Consider the following 18,646-nt stretch of genomic DNA (forward strand, 5'->3'; position numbering starts at 1 on the left):
CAGAGCGCTCCCCCCACTGCACCCAGGGAAAGGAGGGGGGCAGAGCGCTCCCCCCACTGCACCCAGGGAAAGGAGGGGGGCGGAGAGCTCCCCCCCTACCCCCACCCCTGGAGTATGGGGCGGCAGCCCGGCCTCTCTGCCCCCCCCTGGAGTCAGCGTGGGGGGGGGGCGGGGCTGCACTCTCAGCTCAGGCACCCGGGGTGGCCCTTGGAGCGCAGGGGGGCCCATCCCCAGTGGCGCTGGAGTGTGGGGGCCCAGGAGGGGCTGGGGGAGGGGGACCGGAGACACCCCCTCCTCAGGCCACAGGATACAGACAGCAGCAAACACCTGTCCCGCAAGAACCACTACAGACCAGCCCCCGGGGGCTGGGGGGGCAGACAGGCTCTCAGGGTGGGGCCCCCCCTACCCGGGAGCCACAGAGAGAAAAGCACCAAGGGGCTCCCAGGAAATTCCCGACCACGGCCGGGGGCTCAGGCCCCCACCTCCTTGCTCACCGGGCCGCCCTGGGGCCCCGGCTCCCGCCTGTGGGGGGTTTCCCCTGGGGCCCGACCCCCCTGGCTGGGCGTGGTCTCCAAGGCAGCTGGGGTGGGAGTCTTGAGGCTGGGTGTGGCCAGACCCGTGGCTGCCTGGCCCGTGGCCGCCTGGCCCGTGGCCCTGCTCTCCCGGCCCGTGGCAGCCCCCGAGGGCGGCGTCCGCTCCAGCTTGCGGTGCCTGCGGGCGAGGCGGTGGGCGGCGCGGGCCCTGGGGGCAGCAGGATCTCACGGATGACGCGGGTGCAGAGCGCGGTCGCCTGGCGGGTCTCATGGCACAGCTGGGACAGGCTCAGGAAGCCGTGCGGCAAGTCCTGCACGATCCGCAGCGTCACCGGCTGGCCCAGCTCCCGCAGCCGCCGGGCGAACATCACCGAGTCGTCCAGCATGGGGTCCAGGGCACAGGCCTGCGGGGGCAAACGTCAATGGGGGCAAACGTCAATGGGGGCTATCACACCTTCCAGGGCCCTCCCTGTGGGGCTCTCACTGCTATAGGGACCAGTGCCCCCCCTCCCATGGGGCTCTCACTGCTATATGGACCAGTGCCCCCCTCCCATGGGGCTCTCACTGCTATATGGACCAGTGCCCCCCCCCATGGGGCTCTCACTGATATATGGACCAGCCGACCCCCAGGCTCCCCTGCACAAGCTGGCTGACCGCGGCCCCAGCGCTCACCACGATATGGACCGGCGGCAGCCCTCGCAGCATGCTGTCCGGGGCCAGCAGGGGCGACATGAAGGGGTTCTTCACCACGGGCGATGCCTCCAGGGTGATGCTGGAGGAGGGCTGGTCCGAGCGCAGCGGCTCAAAGCCGTCAGGATACTGCAGCCCCTCGTCTTCCTCCAGCTGCCCCCCGCTCAGGAAGAAGCTGGGGGGGCTGCCCTGGGGAGGGGGGGCAGATGCAGGGGCAAGGGGGGCTGACACCCCACACAATAGATCCTGGCAGGTCTGGCTCTTGCGGGAGCCCCTGGATTTGACAGCTGAGTCGTCCAGCGCTGCCTCCGAGACGCTCGTCCGCATGGCCTCTGTGAGCCAAGGGAGACGTGAGAGCCTGGGGACCCCCGAATTCATCTAACCTCTCCCCTGCCGGGACCCCTGAATCGGCCTCACCTCTCCCCTGCCGAGACCCCCCGATCATCCTCACCTCTCCCCTGCCGGGACCCCTGAATCGACCTCACGTCTCCCCTGCCGAGACCCCCCGATCATCCTCACCTCTACCCTGCCGGGACCCCTGAATCGGCCTCACCTCTCCCCTGCCGAGACCCCGATCATCCTCACCTCCCCTGCCGAGAACCCCGATCATCCTCACCTCTACCCTGCCGGGACCCCTGAATCGGCCTCACCTCTCCCCTGCCGAGACCCCCCGATCATCCTCACCTCTCCCCTGCCGAGACCCCTGAATCGGCCTCACCTCTCCCCTGCCGAGACCCCCCGATCATCCTCACCTCTCCCCTGCCGGGACCCCCCTGAATTCATCTAATCTCTCCCCTGCCGGGACCCCCCATGGTCCTCACCTCTCTGCTGCCAGGACCCCCCAATTGTCCTCACCTCTCCCCTGCCGGAACCCCCCGAAACGGCCTCACCTCTCCCCTGCTGAGACTCCCCCCATCGTCCTCACCTCTCCCCTGCCGGGACCCGCCGAATCGGCCTCACCTCTCCCCTGCCACAGGCCGCCCTGCCCCACACCTTCGTGCCATGCGGTGCCAGGCTCTCCCTGGCTGCCCCAGTGCCAGGCCGCCCTGCCCCACACCTTCGTGCCATGCGGTACCAGGCTCTCCCTGCCTGCCCCAGTGCCAGGCCGCCCTGCCCCACACCTACATGCCATGCGGTGCCAGGCTCTCCCTGCCTGCCCCAGTGCCAGGCTGCCCTGCCCCACACCTTCGTGCCATGCGGTGCCAGGCTCTCCCTGCCTGCCCCAGTGCCAGGCCGCCCTGCCCCACACCTTCGTGCCATGCGGTGCCAGGCTCTCCCTGGCTGCCCCAGTGCCAGGACACCCAGCCCCACACCTACGTGCCATGCGGTGCCAGGCTCTCCCTGGCTGCCCCCGATGCTGAGGGGCAGCGCCGTGGGCGAGAGCTCCCAGGAACGCCCCCCCCCCGACCCCTGGGAGGCCTGTGCGGTTAGGGGCTGGCGGGCAGTCCTACCAGCGGGCGGGTTAGTGAGGGTGGGGATCCTGGCTCCCAGGAGATGTGCCAGGGGCAGCAGCAGGAGCTGGGTGGTGGTGGGGCGGGGTTGGCACCAGACGCGCCCTGTGGAGACAAGGGCAGGTGAGTGGGGGCGGGCAGGGGTGGGGGCCCCACCCAGCTCTTACCTGTGCCGGCCCCGTTGCTGCGCCCCGGGCCGTCCAGCAGCGCCCCCAGCCAGGCCGAGGCGCTTTGCCGCAGCTCCTGCAACAGCAGCGCCGTGTCCCGCCGCATCATGTTCACCGGGCCCAGCTTCTCCAGCCCGGGGGGCTCGCCCTCCGCCAGCTCCGTGCCTGGGGGCAGGGACAGAGAGCATTGGGGTCCCCCCTGCACCCCACCTCTGGGCCTACCCCCCTCCCTGCTCGCCCTCCGCCGGCTCCGTGCCTGGGGGCAGGGACAGAGAGCATTGGGGTCCCCCCTGCACCCCACCTCTGGACCTGCCCCCCTCCCTGCTCGCCCTCCGCCAGCTCCGTGCCTGGGGGCAGGGACAGAGAGCATTGGGGTCCCCCCTGCACCCTACCTCTGGACCTGCCCCCCTCCCTGCTCGCCCTCCGGTGGCTCCGTGCCTGGGGGCAGGGACAGAGAGCACCGGGGTCCCCCCGTACCTCACCAGAACCCTGACCCTGCTCGTCCTCCAGTGGCTCTGTGTCGGGAGGGGGCAGGGACAGAGAGCACAAGGGTCCCTGCTCTTTGCCCCCAGAGCCACCAGCTCCCCATCTTTGCCCCCCTGTAACTGCCCCCCCCCGTACCGGCGTAGGCGCTGAGGCACTTGCAGAGCACGCTGAGGGGCAGCAGGGGGTCGAGCAGCGTGAGCAGGCGGGAGGGCGAGGCCGCGGCCCGCACCAGGGTGACAGGATAGGCTGCCATGATGCCGTGGGGCAGCTGGATGCCGAAGGCGGCCGCCCGCATGGTCACGGTGAGGCAGAGGTTCCCGCCGGCGCTGTCCCCGGCCAGGCAGACCCGCTGCGCCGTGGAGCCTGTGGGGAGACAGGGTGAGAGTGTGTGGGAGGGGGAAAAGGGGGGGCAGAGAACACGGGGGGGGCCCCACCAGGGGTGGCGGCTCCGTTCATGCCCCACACTCTTCAGCCCCTGCCTGTCCCACCCAGCGAACAGTGTCAGTGCTGCCTGCCACGTGCCCATCACACCCAGCAGGGGGTGCTGGGGTCCCCCATTCCCATCCTGTCCCCCCCAGCAGGGGTGCTGGAGTCCCCCCGTCCCATCCTGTCCCCCCCCCCGGGGCGCGGGGTCCCCGGTCTCACCCAGCAGGGGGTGTTGGGGTCCCCCTGTCCCGTCCCGTCCCCTCAGCAGGGGCGCGGGGTCCCCGGTTTCACCCAGCAGGGGGTGCGGGGTCCCCCTGTCCCATCCCCCCCAGCAGGGGCGCGGGGTCCCCGCTCTCACCCAGCAGGGGGTGCTGAGATCCCCCTGTCCTGTCCCGTCCCCCCCAGCAGGGGCGCGGGGTCCCTGGTCTCACCCAGCAGGGGGTGCTGAGGTCCCCCTGTCCTGTCCCGTCCCCCCCAGCAGGGGTGCGGGGTCCCCGCTCTCACCCAGCATGGGGTGCGGGGTCCCCTGTCCCCCCCCAGCAGGGCCGCGGGGTCCCCGCTCTCACCCAGCAGGGGGTGCGGGGTCCCCCTGTCCTGTCCCGTCCCCCCCCCAGCAGGGCCGCGGGGTCCCCGCTCTCACCCAGCAGGGTGTGCTAGGGTCCCCCTGTCCTGTCCCATTCCCCCCCCAGGGGTGCGGGGTCCCCGGCCTCACACAGCAGGGGGTGCTGAGGTCCCCCTGTCCTGTCCCCCCCCAAGGGGCGCTGGGGTCCCCGGTTTCACCCAGCAGGGGGTGCTGGGGTCCCCCTGTCCTGTCCCGTCCCCCCCAGCAGGGGTGCGGGGTGCCCGGTTTCACCCAGCAGGGTGTGCTGGGGTCCCCCTGTCCTGTCCCGTCCCCCCCAGCAGGGGGTGCGGGGTCCCCTGTCCCCCCCCCCGGGGCGCGGGGTCCCCTGTCCCCCCCCAGCAGGGGCGCGGGGTCCCCGCTCTCACCCAGCAGGCGGCAGTGCCGCAGGGCCCAGCAGTAGGCGTAGAAACACTCCTCCAGGGCGCGGGGGAAGGGGGCCTCGGGCGCCAGGGCGTAGTCGACGGCGAGCACCGGGGCGCCCAGCTCCTGCGCCCAGCCCCGCAGGTACGGCTCGTGGGACCTGGACGTCTGCGCCACGAACCCGCCGCCGTGGAAGTGAACCAGCAGGAGGGGCGAGGGGGGCGCGGGCGCCGCCTTGCGCCACAGCTCCAGCCCCAGCGGGCCCTCGGCCTGGGCCAGCGCGCAGAGCGCCTCGCTGTCCTGGGGAGAGCGGGGGGGGGCGGCGTGAGGGGCCCTCCGCACCCTGCCGGGGACCCCCTGCCCGTACCCCTGCTCCCGCACACCCTGCCCGGGACCCCCTGCCCGTACCCCCGCTCCCGCACACCCTGCCGGGGACCCCCGGCCCGTACCCCCGCTCCCGCACACCCTGCCGGGGACCCCCTGCCCGTACCCCCGCTCCCGCACACCCTGCCGGGGACCCCCTGCCCGTACACCCTGCCCGGGACCTCCCGCCCGTACCCCCGCTCCCGCACACCCTGCCGGGGACCCCCCGCCCGTACCCCCGCTCTCGCACACCCTGCCCTGGACCCCGACTGTCCCCACCCACCATCGCTCCTCCGCACCCTGCCAGGGACCCCTGCCCGCACCCCTGCTCCCGCACACCCTGCTGGGGACCCCCGCCCGTACCCCGCTCCCGCACACCCTGCCCAGGACCCCGACTGTCCCCACCCACCATCGCTCCTCCACACTCTGCCCGGGACCCCCTGCCCGTACCCCTGCTCCCGCACACCCTGCCCGGGACCCCCCTGACTGTCCTCCCCACCCCCGCACACCCTGCTGGGGACCCCCTGCCCGTACCCCTGCTCCCACACACCCTGCCCGGGACCCCCGACTGTCCTCCCCAACATACACCCTGCCTGGGACCCCTGACTGTCCCCACCCACCCCGCCTCCGCACACCCTGCCTGGGACCCCTGACAGTCCCCAGCCACCCCGCACACCCTGCCTGGGACCCCCTCACTGTCCCCACCCACCCCGCTCCCGCACACCCTGCCTGTACCCCGCCCCACACACCCTGCCAGGTACCCCCAACCATACCCCGCTCCCGCACACCCTGCCTGGGACCCCGACTGTCCTCCCAACATACACCCTGCTTGGGAGCCCCGACTGTCCCCACACCCCTGCACACCTGCCAGGGACCCCGACTGTCCTCCCAACACACACCGTGCCATGGACACCCGACTGTGCCCCCGCCCCGCACATCCTGCCCGGGACCCCTGCCCATACCCCATCGCACTCTGTACCATGCCCTGCCCGTCCCTCCACCCCCACCCCATCTGGGACCCCTATCGCACTCTGTAACTTGCCCGTGGACCCCCCCCAGGACCCAACTCCCCGGCCCTGCCGGGACCCCACCTGGTTCTGCTCACTCCCCTCCCCCATCCCCGAGCTCCCAGCCCCCCGCCCACCTGCCCCCACCTGCCTGGCCCTGCCGGGACCCCACCTGGTTCTGCTCACTCCCCTCCCCCATCCCAGAGCTCCCAGCCCCACGCCCACCAGCCCCCACCAGCCCCCACCCGCCTGGCCCTGCCGACCCCACCTGGGTCTGCTCCTCCCCTCCCCCATCCCAGAGCTCCCAGCCCCACGCCCCCCTGCCCCCCACCCGCCTGGCCCTGCCGGGACCCCACCTGGGTCTGCTCACTCCCCTCCCCCATCCCAGAGCTCCCAGCCCCTCACCTGCCCCTCCCGCAGCTGGTGGGAGATGAGGCGCATGTGGACGGGCCCGGGGCCGGTGTGCGCCACTGGGGGGCTGATGGTGATGCTCAGCGAGGGGTCGGCAGCCAGCGGCAGCTCGAAGGGCTCGGGGGGCACCGTCAGCACCCGGCTCACCCGCACCGGCGTGGACGCCAGGCTGGCCACGGACTGCGGGGAAGGGGGAGGGTGACCGGGGCCCCCAAGCTGGTCCGACCCTGCACTCCCAGCCCCTAACCCAGCCCCATAGCGCCCTGCACCGCTCCAACCCCCCATGCCCCACAGCGCCCTGCGCCGGGCACTGCTCCCCCCCCTTAACCCACCCCCAAAGCGCCCAGCACCGCTCCAACCCCCCCAGCCCCCCACCGCCCAGCGCCGGGCACAGCTCCCGCCCCCTAACCCAGCCCCATCGAGCCTTGCACAGCTCCAACCCCCCCCGCCCCACAGCGCCCTGCGCCGGGCACCGCTCCCACCCCCTAACCCAGCCCCACAGCGCCCTGCACCGCTCCAACCCCCCCTGCCCCACAGCGCCCTGCGCCGGGCACCACTCCCAGCCCCTAACCCAGCCCCATAGCGCCCTGCACCGCTCCAACCCCCCCTGCCCCACAGCGCCTGCGCCGGCACTGCTCCCGCCCGTTAACCCAGCCCCATAGCGCCCTGCACCGCTCCAACCCCCCCTGCCCCACAGCGCCCTGCGCCGGGCACTGCTCCCACCCCCTAACCCAGCCCCACAGCGCCCTGCACCGCTCCAACCCCCCCTGCCCCACAGCGCCCTGCGCCGGGCACTGCTCCCGCCCTTTAACCCAGCCCCCTAGCGCCCTGCACCGCTCCAACCCCCCCTGCCCCACAGCGCCCTGCGCCGGGCCCAGCTCCCCCCCCCTAACCCAGCCCCATAGAGCCTTGCACAGCTCCAACCCCCATGCCCCACAGCGCCCTGCGCCGGGCACCACTCCCAGCCCCTAACCCAGCCCCCAAGCGCCCTGGACCCCTCCAACCCCCCCTGCCCCACAGCGCCCTGCGCCGGGCACCGCTCCCAGCCCCTAACCCAGCCCCACAGCGCCCTGCACCGGGCACCACTCCCAGCCCCTAACCCAGCCCCATAGCGCCTTTTACCACTCCAACCCCTGCCCCTGGCGCCTGCGCCGGGCACTGCTCCCACCCTAACCCAGCCCCATAGCGCCCTGCACCGCTCCAACCCCCTGCCCCTGGCGCCTGCGCCGGGCACCGCCCCCGCCCCCTACCCCAGCCCCACAGCGCCCTGCACCGCTCCAACCCCCCCTACCCCACAGCGCCCTGCGCCGGGCACTGCTCCCACCCCCTAACCCAGCCCCATAGAGCCTTGCACCGCTCCAACCCCCCCGGCCCCACAGCGCCCTGCGCCGGGCAGTGCTCCCGCCCCCTAACCCAGCCCCATAGCGCCCTGCACCGCTGCAACCCCCCCTGCCCCACAGCGCCCTGCGCCGGGCACTGCTCCCAGCCCCTAACCCAGCCCCATAGCGCCTTGCACCGCTCCAACCCCCTGCCCCACAGCGCCCTGCGCCGGCACTGCTCCCGCCCCTAACCCAGCCCCATAGTGCCTTGCACCGCTCCAACCCCTGCCCCTGGCGCCCTGCGCCGGGCACTGCTCCCGCCCCTTAACCCAGCCCCATAGCGCCCTGCACCGCTCCAACCCCCCCGACCCCACAGCGCCCTGCACCGGGCACCACTCCCAGCCCCTAACCCAGCACCACAGCGCCCTGCACCGCTCCAACCCCTGCCCCACAGCGCCTGCGCCGGGCACTGCTCCCGCCCCTAACCCAGCCCCATAGCGCCCTGCACCGCTCCAACCCCTGCCCCACAGCGCCCTCGTGGGCACTGCTCCCGCCCCTAACCCAGCCCCATAGCGCCCTGCACCGCTCCAACCCCTGCCCCACAGCGCCCTGCAGGCACTGCTCCCACCCGTACCCCAGCCCCACAGCGCCCTGCGCCGGGCACTGCTCCCGCCCCCTAACCCAGCCCCATAGCGCCCTGCACCGCTCCAACCCCCCCAGCCCCACAGCGCCCTGCCCCGGGCACGGCTCCCGCCCTAACCCAGCCCCATAGCGCCTTGCACCGCTCCAACCCCTGCCCCACAGCGCCCTGCGCCGGGCAGTGCTCCCGCCCCTAACCCCGCCCCATAGCGCCTTGCACCGCTCCAACCCCCCCTGCCCCACAGCGCCCTGCGCCGGGCACTGCTCCCACCCCAACCCAGCCCCATAGTGCCCTGCACCGCTCCAACCCCCCCTGCCCCACAGCGCCCTGCACCGGGCACCACTCCCAGCCCCTAACCCAGCCCCATAGCGCCCTGCACCGCTCCAACCCCCCCTGCCCCACAGCACCCTGCGCCGGGCACTGCTCCCAGCCCCTAACCCAGCCCCATAGCGCCTTGCACCGCTCCAACCTCCCCTGCCCCACAGCCCCCTGCACCGGGCACTGCTCCCACCCCCTAACCCAGCCCCACCGCACCCTGCACCGGGCACCACTCCCAGCCCCTAACCCAGCCCCACAGCGCCTTGCACCGCTCCAACCCCCCCTGCCCCACAGCGCCCTGCACCGGGCACTGCTCCCAGCCCCTAACCCAGCCCCATAGCGCCTTGCACCGCTCCAACCCCTGCCCCACAGCGCCTGCACCGGGCACTGCTCCCACCCCTACCCCAGCCCCACAGCGCCCTGCGCGGGCACCACTCCCACCCCTACCCCAGCCCTACAGCGCCCTGCGCTGGGCACCACTCCCAGCCCCGAACCCCGCCCCACCGCCCCATGCACCGCTCCAACCCCTGCCCCACAGCGCCCTGCACCGGGCCCCACTCCCACCCCCTAACCCAGCCCCACCGCACCCTGCACCGCTCCCAGCCCCCACCCCAGCCCCCCTGCACCCTGTGCCGGGCACCACTCCAAACCCCTGCCCCCACCCCACAATGCTCCTACCCTGCGCCCTGTGCCAGGGACAGCCCCGCACTCACCGCCAGCAGCTCGGTCTCCGTCAGGTTCCAGAAGCTCTTCCAGAAATGCACGTCGAGATTCTGCGTGATCCTCTCGAACTCGGCTCCCCGCAGCTCCGGGTCGATGGCGAACTTCCCCGAAGTGAACAGCGAGCCGGCCGCCATGCCTGGAGGAACGGGAGATCGGGGGGGTGGTGCTGTCCCCTGGCCCTGCCCCCCCGGTCCTGTGGGGCTCCCAGGGCCCCAGCCTGCCCCCCCCAGCAGTGCTCCCATGCTGCCCCCCCAGCCCTGTGGAGCTCCCGCGGCCCTGCCTGCCCCCCCCAGCAGTGCTCCCTCACGCTGCCCCCCCAGCCCTGTGGGGCTCCCGCGGCCCTGCCTGCCCCCAGCAGTGCTCCTCACGCTGCCCCCAGCCCTGTGGGGCTCCCGCGGCCCTGCCTGCCCCCCCCAGCAGTGCTCCCTCACGCTGCCCCCCCAGCCCTGTGGGGCTCCTGCGGCCTGCCTGCCCCCAGCAGTGCTCCTCACGCTGCCCCCAGCCCTATGGGGCTCCCGCGGCCCTGCCTGCCCCCCCAAGCAGTGCTCCCATGCTGCCTCCCCAGCCCCGTGGAGCTCCCGTGGCCCTGCCTGCCCCCCCCCAGCAGTGCTCCCTCACCCCCACAAGCTTCCTCCACAGCGAAGCTCCACGGGCAGCCAGGCACGGGGCCCAGCCCCCAATGGGCAGGGAAGCGGGCAAAGCAGTGCATTGTGGGTAGCAGCCAGGCCGGATGAGTTCCCTGGGCAGCAGGCTGGGCTGAGTGGGCCCAGAAGGGAGTTGTGGGTTCAGCCAGCCGTGGCTGCAGTGCATCATGGGACCAGCACCCCCCACAGCAGTGCATCATGGGAGCAGCACCCCCCTGGGGGCTGCAGTGCGTTGTGGGAGAAGTGCCCCCGGTGCTGCAGTGCATTGTGGGACCAGCACCCCCCACAGCAGTGCATCATGGGAGCAGCACCCCCCTGGGGGCTGCAGTGCGTTGTGGGAGCAGAAGCCCCCCTGGGGCTGCAGTGCATTGTGGGAGCAGCACCCCCCACAGCAGTGCATCATGGGAGCAGCACCCCCCTGGGGGCTGCAGTGCATTGTGGGAGAAGCCCCCCTGGGGCTGCAGTGCCTCATGAGAGCAGAAGCCCCCCACCCCCAGCGGCCGCCCCACTCACTGAGGCCGGAGTCGTGGCGTCTGTAGTTCTCGCCGAAGGAGACCAGGCTGATGGCGATGGTCTGGAGGAAGGGCCGGATGGAGGGGGCGAACTGCAGGGCAAAGGGCAAAGGTCACCGCTCTGCACCCCGAGACCGGCTCGGCGGCTCTGAGGGACACCCCTGCCCCGGTGCTGCGCAGGGAGCACCCTGGGGGCATGACGGCGGCTCACCCTCCCCATGGGTGTTCAGTGGGGGGGCAGAGTGATGGGCGTGGCCGAGGGGGGTGAGCAATCGGGGGGCCATGGCGGGGAGTCCTGCCGGCCTGTGTGCGAGGGGCACAGCTGGGGGGGGGCACAGCCAGGGACTCGGATGCGCTTCCTTGTGCCCCTGGGTGGCCCCTCCCTGACTCGCCGCCCCCCCCCACACACACACACCTGGAAGCCCAGGCAGCGCCCGTAGAAGCAGCCCTTGTGCAGGGTGCCGTACTCCCGCAGCACCCGCTCGGTCAGGCCGCGCTCCTCGTGGTGGAAGAGGCAGCCGGGGCGGTTGTGGGTCAGCAGCCGCTGCGCCAGGTAGAGCAGCGCCCGCAGCTGGCTCAGGGCAGCGCAATAGGCCTCCAGCTCGGCCGCGTTGTGGCCCGTGCGGAAGAAGATGCTGCGGCGGTTGGCGGCCACGTAGCGGCTCTTGTGCAGGACGCAGGCCAGGCAGCAGCGCACCGTCTGCGCCAGGCTGCGGTACCCGTTGGCCGGCGTGGCCTCGTCCAGGTCGAAGACGTGGTAGACGCTGGCGAAGTGGCGCAGGACGGGCTCCAGGCGGCGGGCGTGCTCCCCGATGGCCGTGAAGGCCGCCACGAACCGGCGCCCCGTCTCCGAGGCGCTCTGCCGGAAGAAGGCCACGTTGTCCTCGGCCACCGCCTGCAGGGCCTGGAAGAGGGGCCGGGAGTCCATGGCGCGGGGCCTGCAATGGGGAGACGGGGGGGGGGTTAGCTGGGGGACTTGCCATGGGAGAGACGGGGGTACAGTGAGTGGAGTAAGTACCCCCCACTCACCCCTCCCAGTGGCCATCTGGGCCCCCCATACCTAATACCCCCAGCCAGCCCCCAGTATTCAGCCCCAGTTAGGGCCCCCCATAATCCACCCCCCACATCACCCCAGCTATTTACCCACCACACTCTAGCCAGGATCCCTTGTGCTGACTCCCTGAGAACCCTCCCAAAGCTGCCCCCAGGGTCACCCCCAGCACCGCAGCTGGGACCCGCTTTGCACTCATCCCTCAGCATCCCCCCATGGCAACCGCTCCCTTTGCTCATCCCCCCCAGGGGGGACCCCAGGCCCGCCCCACAAACCCCCACTCACCCTCCACCCCCTGTGCTCATCCCCCAGCCGGGACGGCAGACCCCACACACACCCCTCACCCCTGTGCTCATCCCCAGCCGGGACCCCAGCCCCACACCCCCACTCACCTCACCCCTGTGCTCATCCCCCAGCCGGGACGGCAGACCCCCACACACACACCCCTCACCCCTGTGCTCATCCCCAGCCGGGACCCCAGCCCCACACCCCCACTCACCTCACCCCTGTGCTCATCCCCAGCCGGGACGGCAGACCCCACACACACACACTCACCCTCACCCCTGTGCTCATCCCCAGCCGGGACCCCAGCCCCCACACCCCACTCACCCTCACCCCTGTGCTCATCCCCAGCAGGGATCCCAGCCCCCACACCCCCACTCACCCTCACCCCTGTGCTCATCCTCCCAGCCGGGACCCCAGACCCCCCCCCCACACACACACACCCACACCCCCCTGTGCTCATCCTCCCAGAGCCCCAGCAGGGATCCCAGCCCCGTACTCACCCCCCAGCCAGACCCGCACCCCCCCCAACAGTCACCCTCAGCTGCTGCCTGCTCCCCTGGCTGAGCCCTGGCAGACCCAGCTCCCTGAGCCTCTTTATAGCCCAGCTGGGAGACAGGGAGTCGGCTCCACCCCCAGGGAGGGGTTGAGCCCATGGAAGGGGGGGGGCAAGAGGCACTGACAGGGAGTGGGGGCTGGTGGTGAGAGCAGGGGGGGCTGGGAGCCAGGACTCCTGGGTTCTCTCCCCGGCTCTGGGAGGGGAGTGGGGGCTGGTGGGTCAGAGCAGGGGGGGCTGGGAACCAGGACTCCTGGGTTCTCTCACAGCTCTGGGAGGGGAGTGGGGGCTAGTGGTTAGAGCGGGGGGGCTGGGAGCCAGGACTCCTGGGTTCTCTCCCTGGCTCTGGGAGGAGAGTGGGGGCTGGTGGTTAGAGCGGGGGGGCTGGGAGCCAGGACTCCTGGGTTCTCTCACAGCTCTGGGAGGAGAGTGGGGGCTAGTGGTTAGAGCAGGGAAGCTGCTCCCACCCGCTCTCCACCCGCGGCAGGCTCACAGCCAGGCCCCCATCTCACCCCACACCCCGGGGCCCTTTCACCCAGACCCGGCGTCCCCATGGCTGGGAGCCTCTGTTCGCGCTGCTCCCCAGAACCCCCCCTCCAGCAGGGGCTGCAGCTCCTGCCAAACAGGGCCTCACCCATGGGTCCCTGGGGCCCGGCTCCGAGCAAACAACAGCCAGGGGCACTGTGGGGCACTGACCTCCAGACAGCGCCCCACAGCCGGGCCAGGCAGCCCAGGGCCAGCCCCCCATGGGTCAGCCCCCCGGGCACGTCCTGCCCGGAGACGGGGTGTTCTCCTGCGGGGGGGGTCCCCTCTCCGGCTGCCCTGATGCCAGCGCCGATGGGGTTAATGAGATGGGGCTGGCCCTGCTTGGCAGCTGCCAGAGCTCTGGGGACGGGGCAGGAATGTGCACAAACAGCTGGGAGCTGGACTGGGGCAGGGGACTGGGGCAGGGGTGCCGGGGGCACGAGGTCCGGAAGGGCTGGGGGCGCAGGGGCTGGGGCAGAGGGGGCTGGGGCAGGGGTGCGGAAGGGCAGGGGGCACAGGGGCTGGGGCAGAGGGGGCTGGGGCAGAGGGTGCGGAAGGGCAGGGGGCACAGGGGCTGGGGCAGAGGGGGCTGGGGCAGGGGGTGCGGAAGGGCAGGGGGCGCAGGGGCTGGGGCAGAGGGGCTGGGGCAGGGGTGCAGGGTGGGGGCACGAGGTCCCGGAGGGGCAGGGGCGCAGGGGCTGGGGCAGAGGACGCTCGGGGGTTGGACAGGGGGGTGCTAAGGGGCAGAGGATCCAGAGGGGCTGGGGTCCGTGCGGAAGAGAGTGTGCTGTTGCTGGCTGCTGTGCCCCCCCAGGGGACGGCTCCCTTCCCCCCCCGGGTGCTGCCCCCCAGAGTGCTGTTGCCAGCTGCTGTGCCCCCCAAGGCTGTCAGTGGGGGGGGGCACCGTCAGTGGCTGCGGCCTTGTGACTCCCAGGGACAGAGGCCCGCGCAGGGAGCCGGGAGCCGTCGGTGCCAGGGCGGCTGGGTGCACACAGAGCTCATTGTACCACCTGCCCGCCCGAGGGGGCCCCCACAGCACAGCTCCCTGGGGGAGGGGCCTTGGGTGAGTCCTGGCCGGGGGCGGGAGCCCTGTCCTGCCCCCCCCCCCCAGGATCCCAGACTTGGGGGGCAGAGGGACGGGTGCGTTTGTGCCCAGCGTGTCTGCGACCACAGAGCAGAGATCATGGGGCAACAAAGGGACCTCGCGCCCCAAGGGAGGCAGGAGGGGGTCACCCCCCCGGTGCACCGACCAGAGAGAGGAGCTAGAAACCCCTCCCCCCACCATAATAAAGGAAGGCCCATGCTCCATACGCTCCCTTCCCCAGCACCACAGCACCTCGAGGGTCACAGACACCCAGCAGAGCCGGCTGTACCCACCCACACAGCCCCACACCTCGAGGGTCACGAGACTCCCGGCTGTACCGCCCCACACAGCCCCACAACCAGGGCCGGCTCCAGACCCCAGCGCGCCAAACAGGCGCGTGGGGCGGCGTTGTCGGGGCAGGGCGGCATTTGGCTCCGGCGGACCTTCCGCAGTCATGCCTGCTCGTCCACCGGAGCCCGGGAGGAGCGGACCTGCCGCAGGCATGACTGCGGCGGGTGTGCTGGTCCCGTGGCTCGGAGGGAGCTCCTGCAGGCATGACTGCGGCAGCTCAACCGGAGCCGCGGGACCACAGGACCGTCCGCAGGCACTGCTGCCCCGGCCGCGGGACCGGGGAAGGGCGGCGCAGCGCGGTGCCCTGCTTGGGGCGCCGTATTTTATAGAGCTGCCCCTGCCCACAACACCTCGAGGGACACGAGACACGTGGCTGTACCGCCCCACACAGCCCCACAACACCTCGAGGGACACGAGACACCCGGCTGTACCGCCTGACACAGCCCCACACCTCGAGGGACACGAGACACCCGGCTGTACTGCCCCACACAGCCCCACACCTCGAGGGACACGAGACACGTGGCTGTACCGCCCCACACAGCCCCACAACACCTCGAGGGACACGAGTCAAGTTGCTGTACCTCCCCAATCAGCACCACAACACCTCGAGGGACACGAGACACGTGGCTGTACCGCCCCACACAGCCCCACAACACCTCGAGGGACACGAGACACGTGGCTGTACCGCCCCACACAGCCCCACAGCACCTCGAGGGACACGAGACACGTGGCTGTACCGCCCCACACAGCCCCACAACACCTCGAGGGAGACGAAACACGTGGAACTACCCCACCACACAGCCCCACAGCACCTCGAGGGACACGAGACACGTGGCTGTACCGCCCCACACAGCCCCACAACACCTCGAGGGACACGAGACACGTGGCTGTACCGCCCCACACAGCCCCACAGCACCTCGAGGGATACGAGACTCCCGGCTGTACCGCCCCACACAGCCCCACACCTTGAGGGACACGAGACACCCGGCTGTACTGCCCCACACAGCCCCACAACACCTTGAGGGACAGAGACACCCGTCTGTACCGCCCCACACAGCCCCACAACACCTCGAGGGACACGAGACACGTGGCTGTACTGCCCCACACAGCCCCACAACACCTCGAGGGATACGAGACACGTGGCTGTACCGCCCCACACAGCCCCACAACACCTCGAGGGATACGAGACACGTGGCTGTACTGCCCCACACAGCCCCACAACACCTCGAGGGATACGAGACACGTGGCTGTACCGCCCCACACAGCCCCACAACACCTCGAGGGACACGAGACACCCGGCTGTACTGCCCCACACAGCCCCACACCTCGAGGGTCAGAGACACCCGGCTGTACCGCCCCACACAGCCCCACAGCACCTCGAGGGACACGAGACACGTGGCTGTACTGCCCCACACAGCCCCACAACACCTCGAGGGACACGAGACACCCGGCTGTACCGCCCCACACAGCCCCACACCTCGAGGGACACGAGACACGTGGCTGTACCGCCCCACACAGCCCCACAACACCTTGAGGGATACGAGACACCCGGCTGTACCGCCCCACACAGCCCCACAGCACCTCGAGGGACATGAGACAGCCGGCTGTACCAACCCACACAGCCCCACAACACCTCGAGGGACACGAGACACCCGGCTGTACCGCCCCACACAGCCCCACACCTCGAGGGTCAGAGACACCCGGCTGTACCGCCCCACACAGCCCCACAGCACCTCGAGGGACACGAGACACGTGGCTGTACTGCCCCACACAGCCCCACAACACCTCGAGGGACACGAGACACCCGGCTGTACCGCCCCACACAGCCCCACAACACCTCGAGGGTCAGAGACACCCGTCAGACGTGGCTGTACCGCCCCACACAGCCCCACACCTCGAGGGTCAGAGACACCCGGCTGTACCGCCCCACACAGCCCCACAGCACCTCGAGGGACACGAGACACGTGGCTGTACTGCCCCACACAGCCCCACAACACCTCGAGGGACACGAGACACCCGGCTGTACTGCCCCACACAGCCCCACAACACCTCGAGGGACACGAGACACCCGGCTGTACCGCCCCACACAGCCCCACACCTCGAGGGTCAGAGACACCCGGCTGTACCGCCCCACACAGCCCCACAGCACCTCGAGGGACACGAGACACGTGGCTGTACTGCCCCACACAGCCCCACAACACCTCGAGGGACACGAGACACGTGGCTGTACTGCCCCACACAGCCCCACAACACCTCGAGGGTCAGAGACACCCGTCAGACGTGGCTGTACCACCCCACACAGCACCAGAAGGAAGAATTTTAGGCCCGATAAAAGAAACCCAACAGAGGCGTCGAAGATCTGAGAAGCGCCATGGGACCGTCAGGCTCTGCCACGGGCCCCTTCGGCCCGAGGCCGTTGTGTCGCCGGAGCGGCTGGAACCGGAGGGACACGGCCGATAGCTCAGGCCAGGCCGACTGAGGGGACGGAAGCGCGATCGGGCAGGAATACATTGGACGCGTCTCGTATGGCGCACGGGGCTTGTTTTACACTAGAGAACGCTCAGGAGAGCCAAGACGCCGCCATCGCTGAGACAAGCCGCTCCAGTAACCACGCGCCCGGTGCCTGCACAGAGGCTTCTGCGCACAGCTCCCCTACCCACCTTCTCGCAGGGGCGCAGGGCGTAATCCGGCACCGGGACAGGCGCCGCGTGCCGCTCCCTGCGATCTCATTCACGTCTCTCTGGCCGGCGTCGGAGCCAGCGAACGAGTCGAACGACTCTGGCAGCTCGCCACGCTGACGTAAGGAGGAGAGAGCCCTGCGAGAGCGGGATGGGACCGGGCGCGCGGACGGACGGACGGCACACGGGGCTGGGCCCGGCTGGCCAGAGGGGCCTGTGGAAGTCGGTCGCTGACTGACGGTAACTCACCAGCAGGAGGGTGCGTGGCCGAGTGAGTCTTACGCAAACACTGTTACCCAACGTGTCTTACGCCAGGGGATGGCACAAGACGACTCGTGCAGGGAGAGTGTTGCAAGGAGCCGCAATGGCGACACCTCGTTTCCTGGCTGGCTGATGCCAAAGGACCCGGCTCCTCCTCTGCCAGGTGCCTGGGTCGCTTGGACTGGCCCCGGCCGGCGCGGACACGGCGTGGAGCGGCCCCGGCCAGCGCAGACACGGCGTGTAGCGGCCCAGGCTGCACGGCAGGAACGGCGTGGAGCGGCACCGGCCGGTGTGGGCGGAACGGCGTGGAGCGGCCCGGCCGCGCGGCAGGAACGGCGTGGAGCGGCCCGGCCGGCGCGACGGAACGGCGTGGGCGGCCCGCCGGCGCGGACGGAACGGCGTGGAGCGGCCCGGCGCGCGCGGAACGGCGTGGAGCGGCCCGGCCAGCGGCGTGGAGCGGCCCGCCGCGCAGCAGGAACGGCGTGGGCGGCCCGGCCAGCGCGGCAGGAACGGCGTGGAACGGCCCCGCCGCGCGACGCGGCGTGGAACGGCCCGGCCGCGCGGCGTGAGCGGCCCGGGCAGGAACGGCGTGGAGCGGCCCGGCCGCGCGACGCGGGCGTGAACGGCCCGGCCCGCGCGGCAGGAACGGCGTGGAACGGCCCCGGCCGGCGCGGACGCGGCGTGGAGCGGCCCCGGCCTGCGCGGCAGGAACGGAGAGGAGCGGCCCCGGCCGCCGCGGACGCGGCGAGGACCGGCCCCGGCCAGCGCGGACACGGCGTGGAGCGGCCCATGCCGCGCGGCAGGAACGGCGTGGAGCGGCCCGGCCAGCGCGGACGCGCGTGGAGCGGCCCGGCCAGCGCGGACGGAACGGCGTGGAGCGGCCCGGCCAGCGCGGACGGAACGGCGTGGAGCGGCCCGGCCAGCGCGACACGGCGTGGAGCGGCCCATGCCGCGGCAGGAACGGCGTGGAGCGGCCCCGGCCAGCGCGGACGCGGCGTGGAGCGGCCCCGGCCAGCGCGGACGCGGCGTGGAGCGGCCCCGGCCAGCGCGGCAGGCAACGGAGAGAACACCCCGATCTACCCCCTAGAAGCTGCAGACGAGAGTTTGGAAACACGGGGATACTGCGTGCAGAGAAACTGACCCGTCACCTCTTGTGGCCTCGGGGAGGTGTCAACAAACTCGCTCC

At 71.7% G+C, this 18,646-nt stretch overlaps 1 protein-coding gene across 1 annotated transcript; it reads right to left on the bottom strand.

Moving 5' to 3' along the window:
* Positions 1–24: 24 nt before the first annotated feature.
* On the bottom strand, positions 25–17,362 carry LIPE (lipase E, hormone sensitive type). Its single transcript, XM_039513593.1, is given in 11 exon segments — positions 25–715; positions 718–937; positions 1,206–1,555; positions 2,842–3,006; positions 3,463–3,690; positions 4,741–5,035; positions 6,511–6,696; positions 9,507–9,652; positions 10,674–10,764; positions 11,088–11,610; positions 17,182–17,362. Coding segments are annotated over 10 exon segments (2,439 nt in total). The 5' UTR covers positions 11,601–11,610; positions 17,182–17,362; the 3' UTR covers positions 25–470.
* Between the last annotated feature and the right edge of the window lie 1,284 nt (positions 17,363–18,646).

Source organism: Mauremys reevesii, linkage group 24, assembly GCF_016161935.1.
Source record: "Mauremys reevesii isolate NIE-2019 linkage group 24, ASM1616193v1, whole genome shotgun sequence".
Lineage (NCBI taxonomy): Eukaryota > Metazoa > Chordata > Testudines > Geoemydidae > Mauremys > Mauremys reevesii.